Consider the following 15,091-nt stretch of genomic DNA (forward strand, 5'->3'; position numbering starts at 1 on the left):
ATTTCAGTGACTCTCGTCTGATTTCACCGTAACAAAGTGTTCACATTGGTATACAAACATACAAGGTGATGGCTTCAGGAAGTATTCCAGCTGTGGCTTTAAACACAGTTATTGCGGTCGTGGTGGTGTTCTGCTGTTGTTCACATCATACCACCTTGGTTTAGTCGGTGATAACCAACAGAACTCTGACCCAGTTTTTCACAGACACTGAAAACCATGTGTTTACAGGAAACAGCAAGACTCTGAGTCTACAGCCGTGTCAGCAGCTCTGCTTTAAACTCATCGCCAACAAATTCTCGTATGTCGATGTTCAGCAGGTGTAACGTTTACTATGTCTACCTACATCGGTTATTTAAGTTAATTTTAGCTTAATAAATTCTCCTTGTTTTAAGTAAATCTTTTGTGTGGACTCCCTACTTGTCACATACACTGAGACAGTTTATGACAATGGATAAACAGAATTATTGTCCCGATGATGCTACCTGAGAGTTCACAGAATTTTTTTGTAAATTATCATCTGTGGAACATGAAAGTCTACTAAATTTACTGGCAATCTATAACGTGAGATATTTCAATAAATACCACAAATGTGAACATCATGGTAACACTAGAGGAAAAGTCAGGGAATCAGTCAGTAGGATTCATCTTCTGGGAACCATGAATGTCAGTGCAATGTCAGTGCAATCCATGAAATGGGTGTGGAGAATTTTCCAACATTGCCATCTTTAAAAATCCTCAAAAACCTTCTCACAAACCAAATTTTATTTTGATTCAAAATTGACATCCTTGAATCATCAATTTATGTATTGAAATGCCAAAAGTGTATATTTCTGTACATCAGTTACGCCCACTGATCATGTGTTACATTGACTTTGCAAAAACGGTGAACGAAGAATCCAAAAAGTAAAGAAGTTCTTGATAAAATGAAGTTGTGGGGCCGCATTCAACAACAGCAACGTCTGTTTTCAAACTCTCAAACAACTCCTGCAATATAATCCATGTCTCATTTATCCAGTCGTATGATCACCACTTCCCACACATCCCACATCACGTGCACTGTTCTTGTTGCTGAAACCATACTACGTAAAACACTTTCACATTAACAGTCTTAGGCTTGGATGAGTAGCACACCTGGGCAAGTGCATGAGTTTGAATTCTGCTCAATGGATGGCACGAGCAGAGTTAAAAAACATGCGCTTGATTCACTTGTGGAGAAGTTTTAAAAAGTTTTATAGACAATACATGTGTTGGGGATGATGTTTAGGATGCTAATTATACTGCACAAGTTGTGTGAGAGTTTGTAAACAGATGTTTTGATATACAGTACAGGCCAAAAGTTTGGACACACCTTCTCATTCAATGCGTTTTCTTTATTTTCATGACTATTTACATTGTAGATTCTCACTGAAGGCATCAAAACTATGAATGAACACGTGTGGAGTTATGTACTTAACAAAAAAAGGTGAAATAACTGAAAACATGTTTTATATTCTAGTTTCTTCAAAATAGCCACCCTTTGCTCTGATTACTGCTTTGCACACTCTTGGCATTCTCTCGATTAGCTTCAAGAGGTAGTCACCTGAAATGGTTTCCACTTCACAGGTGTGCCTTATCAGGGTTAATTAGTGGAATTTCTTGCTTTATCAATGGGGTTGGGACCATCAGTTGTGTTGTGCAGAAGTCAGGTTAATACACAGCCGACAGCCCTATTGGACAACTGTTAAAATTCATATTATGGCAAGAACCAATCAGCTAACTAAAGAAAAACGAGTGGCCATCATTAATTTAAGAAATGAAGGTCAGTCAGTCCGGAAAATTGCAAAAACTTTAAATGTGTCCCCAAGTGGAGTCGCAAAAACCATCAAGCGCTACAACGAAACTGGCGCACATGAGGACCGACCCAGGAAAGGAAGACCAAGAGTCACCTCTGCTTCTGAGGATAAGTTCATCCGAGTCACCAGCCTCAGAAATGGCAAGTTAACAGCAGCTCAGATCAGAGACCAGATGAATGCCACACAGAGTTCTAGCAGCAGACCCATCTCTAGAACAACTGTTAAGAGGAGACTGCGCCAATCAGGCCTTCATGGTCAAATAGCTGCTAGGAAACCACTGCTAAGGAGAGGCAACAAGCAGAAGAGATTTGTTTGGGCCAAGAAACACAAGGAATGGACATTAGACCAGTAGAAATCTGTGCTTTGGTCTGATGAGTCCAAATTTGAGATCTTTGGTTCCAACCGCCGTGTCTTTGTGAGATGCGGAAAAGGTGAAGGGATGGATTCCACATGCCTGGTTCCCACTGTGAAGCATGGAGGAGGAGGTGTGATGGTGTGGGGGTGTTTTGCTGGTGACACTGTTGGGGATTTATTCAAAATTGAAGGCACACTGAACCAGCATGGCTACCACAGCATCCTGCAGCGACATGCCATCCCATCCGGTTTGCGTTTAGTTGGACGATCATTTATTTTTCAACAGGACAATGACCCCAAACACACCTCCAGGCTGTGTAAGGGCTATTTGACCAAGAAGGAGAGTGATGGAGTGCTGCGGCAGATGACCTGGCCTCCACAGTCACCGGACCTGAACCCAATCAAGATGGTTTGGGGTGAGCTGGACCGCAGAGTGAAGGCAAAGGGGCCAACAAGTGCTAAACACCTCTGGGAACTCCTTCAAGACTGTTGGAAAACCATTTCAGGTGACTACCTCTTGAAGCTCATGGAGAGAATGCCAAGAGTGTGCAAAGCAGTAATCAGAGCAAAGGGTGGCTATTTTGAAGAAACTAGAATATAAAACATGTTTTCAGTTATTTCACCTTTTTTTGTTAAGTACATAACTCCACATGTGTTCATTCATAGTTTTGATGCCTTCAGTGAGAATCTACAATGTAAATAGTCATGAAAATAAAGAAAACGCATTGAATGAGAAGGTGTGTCCAAACTTTTGGCCTGTACTGTAGTTTTGCTGTTGTTAATTGTGGACCCCATTTAGTTCAGTTCATCAAGAATGTTTGTCTTTGTTTGATTCTGTGTTTAACACGGAGGAATGTGAGAAAACCAAAGTTTCCCTCATGAATTCAAGATAACATAGGATGAGTAATTGATCTACAAATGATCATTTTGTGGGTGAAGTATTCCTTTAAAGAGTCCTAATTTAAGTTGTTGCTGTTGTATAGAGAGTGAAAGTAAAAAACCATGTATAGTTTTCCGACTTCCAGATATCCGAGGGCAAAATTGGTACAATTTAGAAAACTTGAGGATGGATCTCACTGTGCCACATTATGCCATAAGCTTGCCTCCCATTCCCAGCCCGAGGGATAAAGTGCCCCTCTGTGTGGAATGAGCTAACAGTAGGCTACCATGAAGTGTGCCCCAGAAGCTCAAGTGTTTCTCTGTAGCCAGAGAGCTAGCAGGAAGTGCAGCTCGGGTGCCTCTCCGCTCGTCTCATCAATGCAGCTTTCATTCTCCCTCGGTGGGGCAAGATGGAAGCTGTACAAAAGGACCACTGGTACTTCGTGGTACTCATCTTTCTTCCTTTTCTTAAAGGTATGGAGTTTGTATATCTTTTTATATTTTACAGTAGATTGTTTTTTATCAATGGCAATATTTCACATGACAACACTTTTTTTGACTGTTCAAAGTGTCATTCACTGTTGTCTCAGAGTATTCAAAAAACTCAGTGTAGATATTTTTAATGTAGTTTCATCTGTGTGTAATCTAATCAGTGCTTTATTCCACAATTTCTTTTGCTTTAAACTGGCCGGGAGATGGTGGAAAAGCTTGTTATTGTAAGTTTGGCGAGACATTATTATTCTAACCCTTCCAGAGCTCTCTCAGGGGCATCACTGGACTTGAAATCAGTTGTCATTCAGCTCGGATAAGAGGCTTTGAAAACTTGGAAGCTTGATCACCAACTATTGTCAGTTGTGTTTATGTGTACTGGCTCAAATTAGCCTAATTACCATTAACTGAGGGATGGCCTCCAAGCTGTGAATGGCTGTGTTAATCTTCAACTAGAGGAGATTTAGGGGGGAAAACATGGCCTTTTTTTTTTTGCTGTGTTGCAGAGATGTAAACAACATTTCTTAGAAGTTTATGACTCTGAACTGATACATGTAAAGTACGTGCCCTACGAACTGGTTATTCTCATGCAGTTGGATTACTGGTGTCATTTATGCATCTATACAGACTTGATGATTTCTAGATTCTGTCAAGACTGATAAATTTAATGAGCAGAGAAATGTGCTTTGTCCAGTTGCTGTCCAGGAGATGGAGGCTGCCACAGTCCGTCTGGAGGAAGGGATGATCCTTGACTGCTTGTGCCCCTGGGACGGCAACCTCAGCATGGTGTCCTGGACCAAAGTACCAGACAAGGATCCGGTAGCTGTTTTCCATCCAGAGTACGGAGTGGCCTTTTCTCACCATTACCGCGAGAGGATAGAGTTCCTGAGGACCACGCCTATGGATGGAAGTATTTCCATGAGGAACGTCACTCACCAGGATATCGGGGTTTACCACTGCTCTGTGCAGACCTTCCCACAGGGCCCCTGGACAAGGAACATTCAGGTGGAAGATTTAGGTAAATGACATGGCAGAAAATACTGAGGTGGAAATTTTGAGTTATATTAAATTACATCGCCCCGGCTGAATGACTAAAAAAAATTATGGTGGAACTTTTTATAGATTGTGTCACTTCCATCACACATTTAATTTTCATTCTCTCTGTGACGAGCTATTTCCTGTAAGCCCTCCATCTTCCTGTGTTCACAGACGAGCCCCCAGAAGAAGACAACAGCACAGAGGCCCCCACTCCAGAGGTAATCAAGACGGACACAGAGCTGTCAGCGGAGCAGGACAACAACCTCACCATCAGCTGTAACCACGAGCACAATGGCACCGTCTACCAGGTCATTTTGGAGAAGATGCCGCACGGCCAGCCCTGGGGCATCATCGGAGTGTGTAAGAAGGTGGAAGGGGGCCTGGTGGGCGAGGACTACAGCGACAGGGGCAGGGTGAGCTGCGCCGACAGCCTGGATGTCAGTCTGCACCTGACAGGTGTGGTGCCGGAAGACAGTGGTTTCTATCGCTGTACCTTCAGCACAGATGCAGGGGTGCAGACCACCACTGTGCTGCTTACTGTGCCCCCTCCAGGTACAAAGACAGGCAACGCTCAGTAGTTAACATACATATTCAGTATTATACAACCTGAAAGCTGGATGATAAATACTATCTTAAACTTAAAATGATTTATGGATGTGAATACGTCTCAAAGAGTAGTTGATTAAACATAATGAATACATTAAAAGAATGTTAATCTAACACAACACAGCAGACTCAAACAAACTCACACCTGCTAAAACCACAACATCCTGTGGAGCGTCCCTCGATACTGGGAGATGTGTGTGTGTGTGTCTGCACACTGTATATGCATTATTGTGGTGTATCTATGAGTCACAAGCACACATGACTCTGAAATGTTGAGGTCATTCACCACAAATCAAGCTGCACCTTTTAACCTGTTACTGTGTTAAATGGAAAACCCGTTCCTTCAGAGCGCTCTTCTTCTCTACATTTTCAGGTGGAATCAGCCTGTCTCTGTACATGATGTATATTTACATTGGGGCTGGAGCTGCTGCACTTATTCTGCTCATTGTCATTATCATAGTAGTCATGAAGCACAGGTAAGATCCCACAGTGTGTTCTCTTATATCTTTAGCAAACATACTCTAGAGCTAATTGACATAAAGTGCTCGGATATTTATAGTTTGAAACAAAGAGCTAAGTGACATTATCAAATAGCATTTAATTAAGTGATTTAACAAGAGTCAACAGCCATGCTAGCTCTCTGCTTTAAATTAAATGCTAACGTCAGCATGCTAACATGCTGATGTTTCGCAAGCAGTTAATGTTTACCATGTTCACCGTCTTAGTTTAGCAAGTGAGTATGTTAATATGTGCTAATTAGCACCAGATGCAAAGGACAGCTGAGGCTGACGGGAATGTGATTAGTTTTGCAAGTATTTCTTTATAAAGGAAGTCAAGCTTTGACCCAGTTATGGTGCCAGATGAAAAGTGGGGGAATTGCCAAAGTCATTACGATATCTGTACCAAGTCTGATGGCAATTCATCCAGTAGATGTTGAGACATTTCACTAAATAAACAGAAAGTGAACCAGATAGTGGTTCCAAAACCGTGACCCCTTAAAATGAAGCCAGTAGTATGTTCACAGATTTCAACCCCCGCAACCAAGGAGAAGTTTGTCTTGTTTTTCTCAAAGAGTTTAAATACGCCAAAAGAGATCAAAATTACAGTTTCAAAAGAAAAACCCAAAATTAAAGGGATGTCTGATTAACAGAAATGATTGTGTTAATATAGTTTTTCCCTACTTTTCTGTCCTGTACGCATCTTTTTTTTTTATCTTGCGATCCCTTGTGGGGGTTTGGAAACACTGCACAAGAAAAAACTCAGCAAAGATATTAGGATTCATCCTCTGGGGACCTTGAATCGCTGTACAAACCTGTGCAAACACTCCTCCAAGGTTCCCCTTGTTAAAGAGATCGTTGATCTCAACGTGACTCACCTGAGACCTGTACTACGAAGCAGGATTCTGAGTTAGTGAGGTAACTTCAGGGTTAACTCTGGGTTTTCAGCACTGTGAAGCTGGTTCTCCTTTTACCAGGATAAATCACCATAGCAACTTATGCTGAACAGCTAACCTCATCATCAGATCACAGGCTGTCAGCATCCCGACCTCTGACCAATCAGATCACTGAAGAAAGATCTATGGACAAAAGAGAGGAGCCTATATGTTGTTGTTCCAGGGATCTATTTCCACTGGATTTAAAACAGAGCTTGTAACAAACGGAGAGATCATTTACAACACTAGACACATGATTGTAGCAGGATTTGAACTTTTAACTTTAACTCGCTGACTTTTACACTCTGATTCCATCACTGCAGCTCAAAATAACACGAGACACCTGTGTGATGAGAACTAGGATAAAACAGATAATATTTTATTGGTAAAATAATCCACACACTGTTTATCAGCTCCTGTTATTATAAATGCCACATTTTGATCAGATAGACCTCATCAGCCATTAACTACGCTACTTTAACACCCTTTACTTCAGTAGCAGGAACAGTCTTTCAAACTTCAGTGATACCTGCACGTAATTTAAGTCTTAGCTGACAGTGAGTTTTTGGATGGTGCTTTCAGTGTCTCTAGATTTTCCGTTTTAAGATGACAGAGCATCATTTACATCCCATGCCATTTTACTTTCTCGCAGTCCTGGGCACTTTTGGTATCGTTTCATCACATATGCAGCCTACTTCATTCATGGTTCTCATGATGTCGCTCTCCATTAACACCCCCTGCCTCTTTCACATGAATGCACTCATGGCTGTATAGGAAAACCCAGAGTTGACTGAACTAGATAACCAGCTTTGTAGTACCCGTTATCTGTTAAGAAACTCACACAGAAGAAATTATCAGGAGAGTGTGACATGTTCCTTTGTTGCACCTCCACTGTTATTTGCTTACTTGTTGTCCCTATAATCACCACAGGAAGAAGAGCAGGAGAGAGGAGTACAGAGTCAAACTGCACCCATCTCAGAGACAGGTGAGCCTCACATTAGTCATCATATCTACGCTTGTGTTTGCACTTGACACTTTTAAAGCTCTCCCATACCTTCTTGTTAGACATGCACTTAATTATAAACCTGTTCAACTTTATTAATACTAACAATTAATATTATTTGATACAGCACATCCTGTCATCATATAACCTGATACCCTGTATTTATGCTTGCTGACGTCACTAATGCTGCTTTACAATAACTGACAGTGTGATGGCTTTTTGGTAACGTATGAGAGCAGCTTGTCAAGATGTCGGCAAACATATTAAATTGAATGAAAATATAATATTGTATCCTATAAACTGTAATTGCAACACTTCTTTAAAGTGACGTCATATTCTTATTTCTGAAAAGGACATTCAGTTCTACTCAATATAACTAAATTAAAAGGAATTTGTCACCTATTTGATGTAATAAAATCCGTTTAATGTAATGAGCTAATTTTATATCATCATAAAAAGCATATTTCAGTCCATTCAGATGGACATCTTCTCACTTTCTGCCCAGCTCAGTCATTACTTTATCATCTGTCACACTGTCCTTGTCTAACACTGCATATACTAATCAAATCTACCTCATATTCACAGCCAAACCTCTATGAGAACATCTCTGTGTGTCCCAGGATGGCAAAAAAGTCCAGGCAGATAAAAAATTGCCCAGTCTATGCCAACCTACAGACTGTACGATCACACAAAACCAAACGCCAGCGTCATGATAAATGAGCATATGAAAATGTGACGTACTGCATAATGTCAGTGGGGAATTTTTTTTTTATTTTTTATTTTTTTTTTTATTAACAGACAAAACAGATGCATGTACGGTGGTGTCAGAGAGTATTCAGGCCGCCTACAATCTGCATCCATAATGAACAAGTGAAATCATGTTTTTAGAAACTTTTGTAAATTATTAAAGAACAAAAACTGAGATCTCTTATTTGAATAAGTATTCAGACCATTAATTCAGTACTTTGTGGAAGTCTCTACGAGCTTTGCACACCACGATTTGGGAAGTGTATCCCATTCTTCCTGGCAGCTCCTCTTAAGGTCCATGAGATTGGATGGACAGCATGAGTGAACTGCCTTCTTCAGGTTTCTCCACAGATGTTCTATGGGGTTTATTGGCTGGGTCGCTCAAGGACAGTCGCAGACTTGTCCCAATGCTTGGGGTCATTGTCATGCTGAAAGGTGAACCGTCGCCTTAGCTGCGCTCTGAAGCAGGGCTTCTTCAAGGACCTCTCTGTATTTGGATGCATTTATCCTTCCCCCCATTTTACGATGTTACCACCACCATGCTTGATCATAGGGGTGGTATTAGCCAGGTGATGAGCAGTGTCTGGAGTTCGCCAGACAAAGTGCTTGGAGTTCTGCCCAGAGAGTTTAATTTGTGTCTCACCACACCAGAGAATCATTTCCTCATGCTCTCAGAGTCCTTTAAATGATGTTTGGCAAACTCCAAGCAACATCATATGCCTTTGACTCAAGACTGGCCTCCATCTGGCCTGATAGATGACACTGAGATGGTCTTCCTTCCAACACGTTCTTCCATCTCTGCAGAATACGCCCAAAGCTCTCTAATACCACTTCTCCATCAAATCAGCTCTAGTTCTTGAACTGGTTATGTCAGGGTTCCTGGAACCTTTTTGTTAGCTACAGAACCAGCCCCGTTTCCACCAGTTTTGAGTGAAGCCATTATAATTCTGGATGCGTCATCAGTGGAGGACGTTGCACAATGCACAGGGAAAGTCAACAGTAGTAGCAAGACAGTGGATCACATTGATTACATGCAAGCTTTTGCTCTGCTGGACCAACTACTGATGATAAGACAATTTCTAACTTGACTTCTCCATTGTTACCATCTCCATCTTCTCTGTCCAACCTGTAGAATGTGACACGCCCCCTGATTTTGTCAAAGTTTGCTCTTCAGGTCAAGGAAAACCTGCTATTTTTTGGCTTCAGCTGGGAACCAACTTCTCAGGTTCCAAACTAGTTTATTTTTCAGTCAAAATGCTCTCAACGTTTCATAATAAGGTGCGCAAACTGGAATGGAGCCCATCTCCTGTTGGTGGAAATGGGGTATTGGAGTAACTGTTGGACTCATGGTCATATCCGTGACCAAAGCTCATCTTGGGCTCCTCAGTTTGGCCAGCTGACCAGCTCTAGGAGTCCTAGTGCTTCCAAACATCTTCCATTTTACAGTTAACCTTTCACTAAGCCCCGCCCCTTTATGATGGTATGACAAGCTGCTGGAGCAAGCAAACCAGCCTGAAATGAAGGAAATCTGAAATGATTGCATTAGAGTCAATGGAGCACAGCTGTGTTGCTGAGCTGGCCCGATGCTACATTATGATTGGCCAGTCTGTGTCCAAGGGCGGGACTTAGCGATGCGTCAATTATTGAGGCTGCTGTGCTCCTGAGAACACTTGGAGCTTTAGAAATGGTTTTGATACTCTTGCCCTGATTGATGCCTCGCCACAGTTCTATCGTGGAGGTCAACAGAGAGTTCCTTGGACTTCATGGCTTGCTTTTTGTCCTGGCATGTAGTGTAAATTATGAGACCTTATATACAGAGGTGTGTTCTTTTCTAAACCACATGATATGTGTCCAATCAATTCAATTTGCCACAGGTGGACTACAGTCAAGTTCTAGACACATCTGAAGCATAATTAAAGCAAACAAGATGCACCTGACCCCAATTTGGAGTGCTGCTGCAAATGGTCTGAATGTAAATAAGAGATTTCAGTCTTTGATTTTTAATAAATTAGCAAAAATTGCTAAAAAAAAAACATGCTTTCACGCTGTCATTATGCCTTTTTTTGGGAGTTGATATGTGGTCAAATATGGTAATTTTATCCATTTAAAATGACATTACAACATGATAAGGTGTGTAAAAAATTAAGGTGTCTGAATATTTTCTGAAGCTGCTGTTTGTATATATGAGCAAAAATAAGCATATATTGACAAGCACTGATTATAATTATTTGATTTTTTCTTTCAAATAAGATGCAGGGATCACACTGACACTGATTAATATTCACACTGTGGTTTGAAATGAGTTAACAAGCCGGTGCTCATGTAAGTCTCACAGAGCTGACGGGTTTGTTTGTGTCCAACCCTGCTCCCACTAATTAAATGTAGTATGTACTTCATAATTACTGTTGAGGAAATATTTGTTTTTGGGCAAAACAATATTTGACAGTAACCGTCACGCAGAAAGAGCAGACAAAAGCCTGTATAATCATTCTTTTCACTTCCCTAACCCCCGAGTAAAACGATTGACAAAAGCCTGTGTAATTGCTCTCCTTTTACTTTCATCCCTCCTGGTTTCCATTCAAAGCTTGACAATGGTGTCTAATCATCTAACGGAAGAGAAAAGCAGTCACTCAGCACTGTACCATCACTTGAGACTGTTGCTTTCCCCAAAGGGCTCTCTGTCTGGGATGGCTGCATTCTAGTAACAGTGCGCTCTTATTATGAAAGCTAAACTCTAATTAGATAATCCTGTGCTTCTGTTTATAGCTCCTTACACTTTATCATTCCACTGTTTATTGATGAATATGTTTGTTCTTTTTTTTTTCCTGCGTTTTACATAATTAAAAACACAAAGTCATTTTTTTGATAAGCTGTCACAAGTTTTCCAAGTTGTATTTATTATTTTTTTTTATGATTTCTAAGATTGCCTGCTTGCTATATGCGTCTGTGAGTCAATATTTAAGTTTTATGGTCGTACCCTGAAGCGGTGTGTTGTTTATGTTTAATGTGATTCATTTATCTCCATAGAAATGGAGGCAGTGGCTGAGGCAGTAATGGATATGCAGGCTATTCTGCTAGAAAACAAGACAAATGTGGACAAGCCAGAAATGTGGAACATAAATGGACAATGTAGTTTGGAATCACACGTTTTTGCCTTCATTCTCTCATCTCGCTGTTCCTGGCAAAACAATAGAAGCTGCAACTGTATATTTGACTGTGGTACTTGTGATGCTGTGTGTGCGACCAGCAATACTGAAACTGATGTGTGTGACTGTAAATGACTCACTGTGATACAAATAAAACAATGTCATAGCCATTGCTGCAGTGATTTCCTGTGATGGGGGAGTTTGATAAAAGGAAAGAGAAAGAATCATTGCACCGAAGACTACAAACTATTTTATGGGAAACCAAAGTGTTTTGTGTGAGATGGAAGACCCTTTGTGTTTGAGCTTAAATTCTTCAGGTAGAAATTCAACATTTTGGAAAATTTGCTTTCTTGCCGAGAGTCAAACGAGAAAGATTGATACCACTCACCTGTAAATATGAAGCTACTGCTAGCAGTTGGTTAGCTTAGCTTAGCACAAAGACTGGAAACAGCTAGCCAGCTCTGTCCGAGCAACAGCAACATCGAGGCTCACTAATTAACATGTTATAAGTCATTTGATTAATCAGTGATTTTATGGAGGGTTTGGCAGATTTTATAGACTAAATGCAACTTCCTAGAATCCTCCTGTGAGGTCTCCATGGTAACAGTAGGGACTACAGGGACTACAGGAAGTTCCTGTGCCAGGCCAAGAAACAATCCTCCATAATACCACTAACTGTCATCATAGACTTCCTAAAAGAAGTGGACATAGCCACATGTTGTCATCCATTGGTTTGTGGAGTACTGTTTTGAAGCCTTGGGTTTAGCATTTTGGCCGCTGCCATCTTGTTTTCTTGGAGCCACAAGTGACCATATTTGTACGAGATGGAGGATCTGACTGATAAACACAGCTCAGCCTCGCTTCTCCATAGACCACCACTGTAAAACTGTTGACAGGACACACTGAACTTCAAACATGTACAACAGGTAAACACAAAGTAAGGTCTGTAAACTGAGCAGGAACTTGTGGGTGGGGCCAATTGGAGGAACACTAGTGCACATATTCAGAGGGGGCTCCATACCGCCGATGTAAACCTGGAATGCCGTATGCACCAAGCGAGCAATTCTATTGGATTTAATAGGTGCCATCTTGGTTATTGTTATAGATCTGAAGCTGAAAAGCCATGGAAACTATGCACACAAGTTTTAGGCAACCAAAACCTTACAATTAACTTTTATGAACTGAAAACATACTTGAAAGGGTCAAAGTTCTCGGTCAAAGATAAGTACACAGACAGCACCCAAATACGAGTTCAGGGTTATCGGCCTATATTGATGTAGTCGCAACTTCAATCAAAAGGTAGCCACGCCCCAAAGCATTCTTTCATTCGTTTATTTTCAGTACCTGCTTATCCTGTTGGGGGTCATGGGGGGGCTGGAGCCTATCCCAGCTGGCATTAGGCGAGGACAGGTCACCAGACTATCACAGGGCTGACACACTGAGACAACCATTCACGCTCACATTCACATGTATGGACAATTTAGAGTCACCAATTAACCTGCATGTCTTTGGACTGTGAGAGGAAGCTGGAGTACCTGGAGAAAACCCACGCTGAAGGAAAGAACATGCAAACTCCACACAGAAGGGCTCCCTCACCCCCGAGCTCGAAACAGGAACCCACTTACTGTGAGGCGACGATGCTAACCACTGCCCACCATGCCGCCTCCCATAGGCATGCTGTGCTTTATTGTTAACTCTAAATGGGACTATAATCTACAAAATGAACATCATGTTGTATTGTAGAAGACTAAAAGCTAGCATTTAGGACCCTAAAGTCATTAGGAAAATGTTTATTGAGGAAAGAAATCAAGTGAGAAATAGGAGTCGCCCCCTGCTGGCCATTAGGAAGAATGCATTGGCTTTACTTTTCAGCCCTTACTTATTTTATACACCCTATGATTGTCATTTTACATATGATTTTGGAACATTACTATATTGGTGCTGGTAGGTAGACTACATTACCTGTGAAAAGAGCCAGCCTAGCTATTTCTCCTCCATTTCTAGACTCTGTGCTGAAGCTAAGCCGGCTGCGGGCGTCAGTCTTCTTATGTAAATGTCGAACAATCCTTCAATTGAATGTTACTTACCTTAATTCAACACTCCTGTTTGGATAACAAAATATGTCGATACATGATAGAACATTCAATTTATTACCTTTTTTATCATCAAAAACGTTACATATGTACATTTAGTGAAAACTGTAGTCCTACACTCAATGTATTCAAAGTGCTATTAACATATAACCTGACAGTAACAGAACACAAAACATGGCTGACAAAAACACAATCATATACTGTAGTAACAATAACAGAAATCATGACGACACGTCAAACCTACAAATAGGTGCATGGCTACAATAAACAACAAAACTTGCAAATGATAAACACAGTCAACTAGAACTCTCTCCAGTCGTCTCAGTTAGTACTGCTCTAACGCTCCAGATGTAGTGGAACTATTATACATACATTTATTAACCACACTTGAGCTAAGACTCAGGACAACTAGGGCAGAAATGTGGCCAGATATGTCGGCAACTATCTGTTACTATGGGCTCTGTGATGCAGATAATTTGTAGATGGGCACTTTGAGGCTCAAATTAATGTGAAGGCTGAGATCTTTTAAATACAACATACAAAATAAAGTGACTGACTGCAAAACTTCAACACAAAATTGTGTTCAAAAAGTGTTTGTACTTGTACCTCCAGTTTCAACAATTAAAACACTTAAAAAATAAAGTAATTAAGTTTGACTTTAAAGGACTGCTTTGCTGCCTCAGACTGATTGTCACTAGAATCAATTTCAGAGTTGTCGCTGGAATTTCTGGATTCATGCCTTTCTTTAAAAAAAATCATGTAACAAAAAGCACAAACACTTTGACCACAACCATTTAGAGAGATGAATACGTGTCTGCTGACAGCCACCAACAGGCAACAAGTGTCATTCCCAGCTTTCTAAAAGAGCTGTGGTTAGGTCTCATGTTTCAGGTGTGACATTTCACAGCTGGGTCGACAGTATTTAAGAGAAACTTAAGACTTCTCAGAATGTTGTGAAGATACAGAGCTGAACTCTGCCCACAATGGTAAACTCAAAGCCCAAAGACGACGCTTTGGTTAGGTCTCACACTCTGCGGTCTGTGTCGGAAGGCACTTCTTACTCGAGGAGGACAATGCAGAGAGCATTATCGTCACAGCGGTCATGAACTCAGTGACAAATGTCACACGCATGCTACAGAAAGCATTCACTGAAAATATCTGATGGGTTTTGTTTGTTGTGGATATTTCTTTGTAGTTTCTGTTGCTTGTGGATGGACAACAATATAAGATAGGTCTCTTTGGACACTGGGAAATACACTTAAATGAGAAGATTGACATCACTCTCATGTTTGTATGCTAAATATAAAGTTACCACTAACAGCTTGTTATCTTGTACCCATTTTCCACCAAAATTAGCACGTGTACACAAGTTTTTTAAACATGGGAAAGCCTGCTAAAACTGGACGATAGACTCTGTGACCATTGCCGGTAGACCAGAGCTGTAAACATGACACTGAAGCAGATGACTATGA

At 41.0% G+C, this 15,091-nt stretch overlaps 1 protein-coding gene across 3 annotated transcripts; it reads left to right on the top strand.

Moving 5' to 3' along the window:
• The first annotated feature begins 3,393 nt into the window (after positions 1 to 3,393).
• Positions 3,394 to 11,696, top strand: cd226 (CD226 molecule). 3 transcript variants are annotated; one of them, XM_033638443.2, is made up of 6 exons: positions 3,394 to 3,539; positions 4,249 to 4,572; positions 4,764 to 5,144; positions 5,572 to 5,674; positions 7,561 to 7,615; positions 8,219 to 11,696. In XM_033638443.2, exons 1-6 carry the CDS (start codon positions 3,476 to 3,478, stop codon positions 8,351 to 8,353), a joined length of 1,062 nt encoding a protein of 353 aa, XP_033494334.2. In that variant the 5' UTR covers positions 3,394 to 3,475; the 3' UTR covers positions 8,354 to 11,696. The 3 variants fall into 3 exon arrangements, with proteins under 3 accessions (XP_033494334.2, XP_033494332.2, XP_033494333.2); XM_033638441.2 differs by having other exon boundaries at positions 10,255 to 11,696; XM_033638442.2 differs by having other exon boundaries at positions 11,408 to 11,696.
• The last annotated feature ends 3,395 nt before the right edge of the window (positions 11,697 to 15,091 follow it).

Source organism: Epinephelus lanceolatus, chromosome 20 (assembly GCF_041903045.1).
Source record: "Epinephelus lanceolatus isolate andai-2023 chromosome 20, ASM4190304v1, whole genome shotgun sequence".
Lineage (NCBI taxonomy): Eukaryota > Metazoa > Chordata > Actinopteri > Perciformes > Serranidae > Epinephelus > Epinephelus lanceolatus.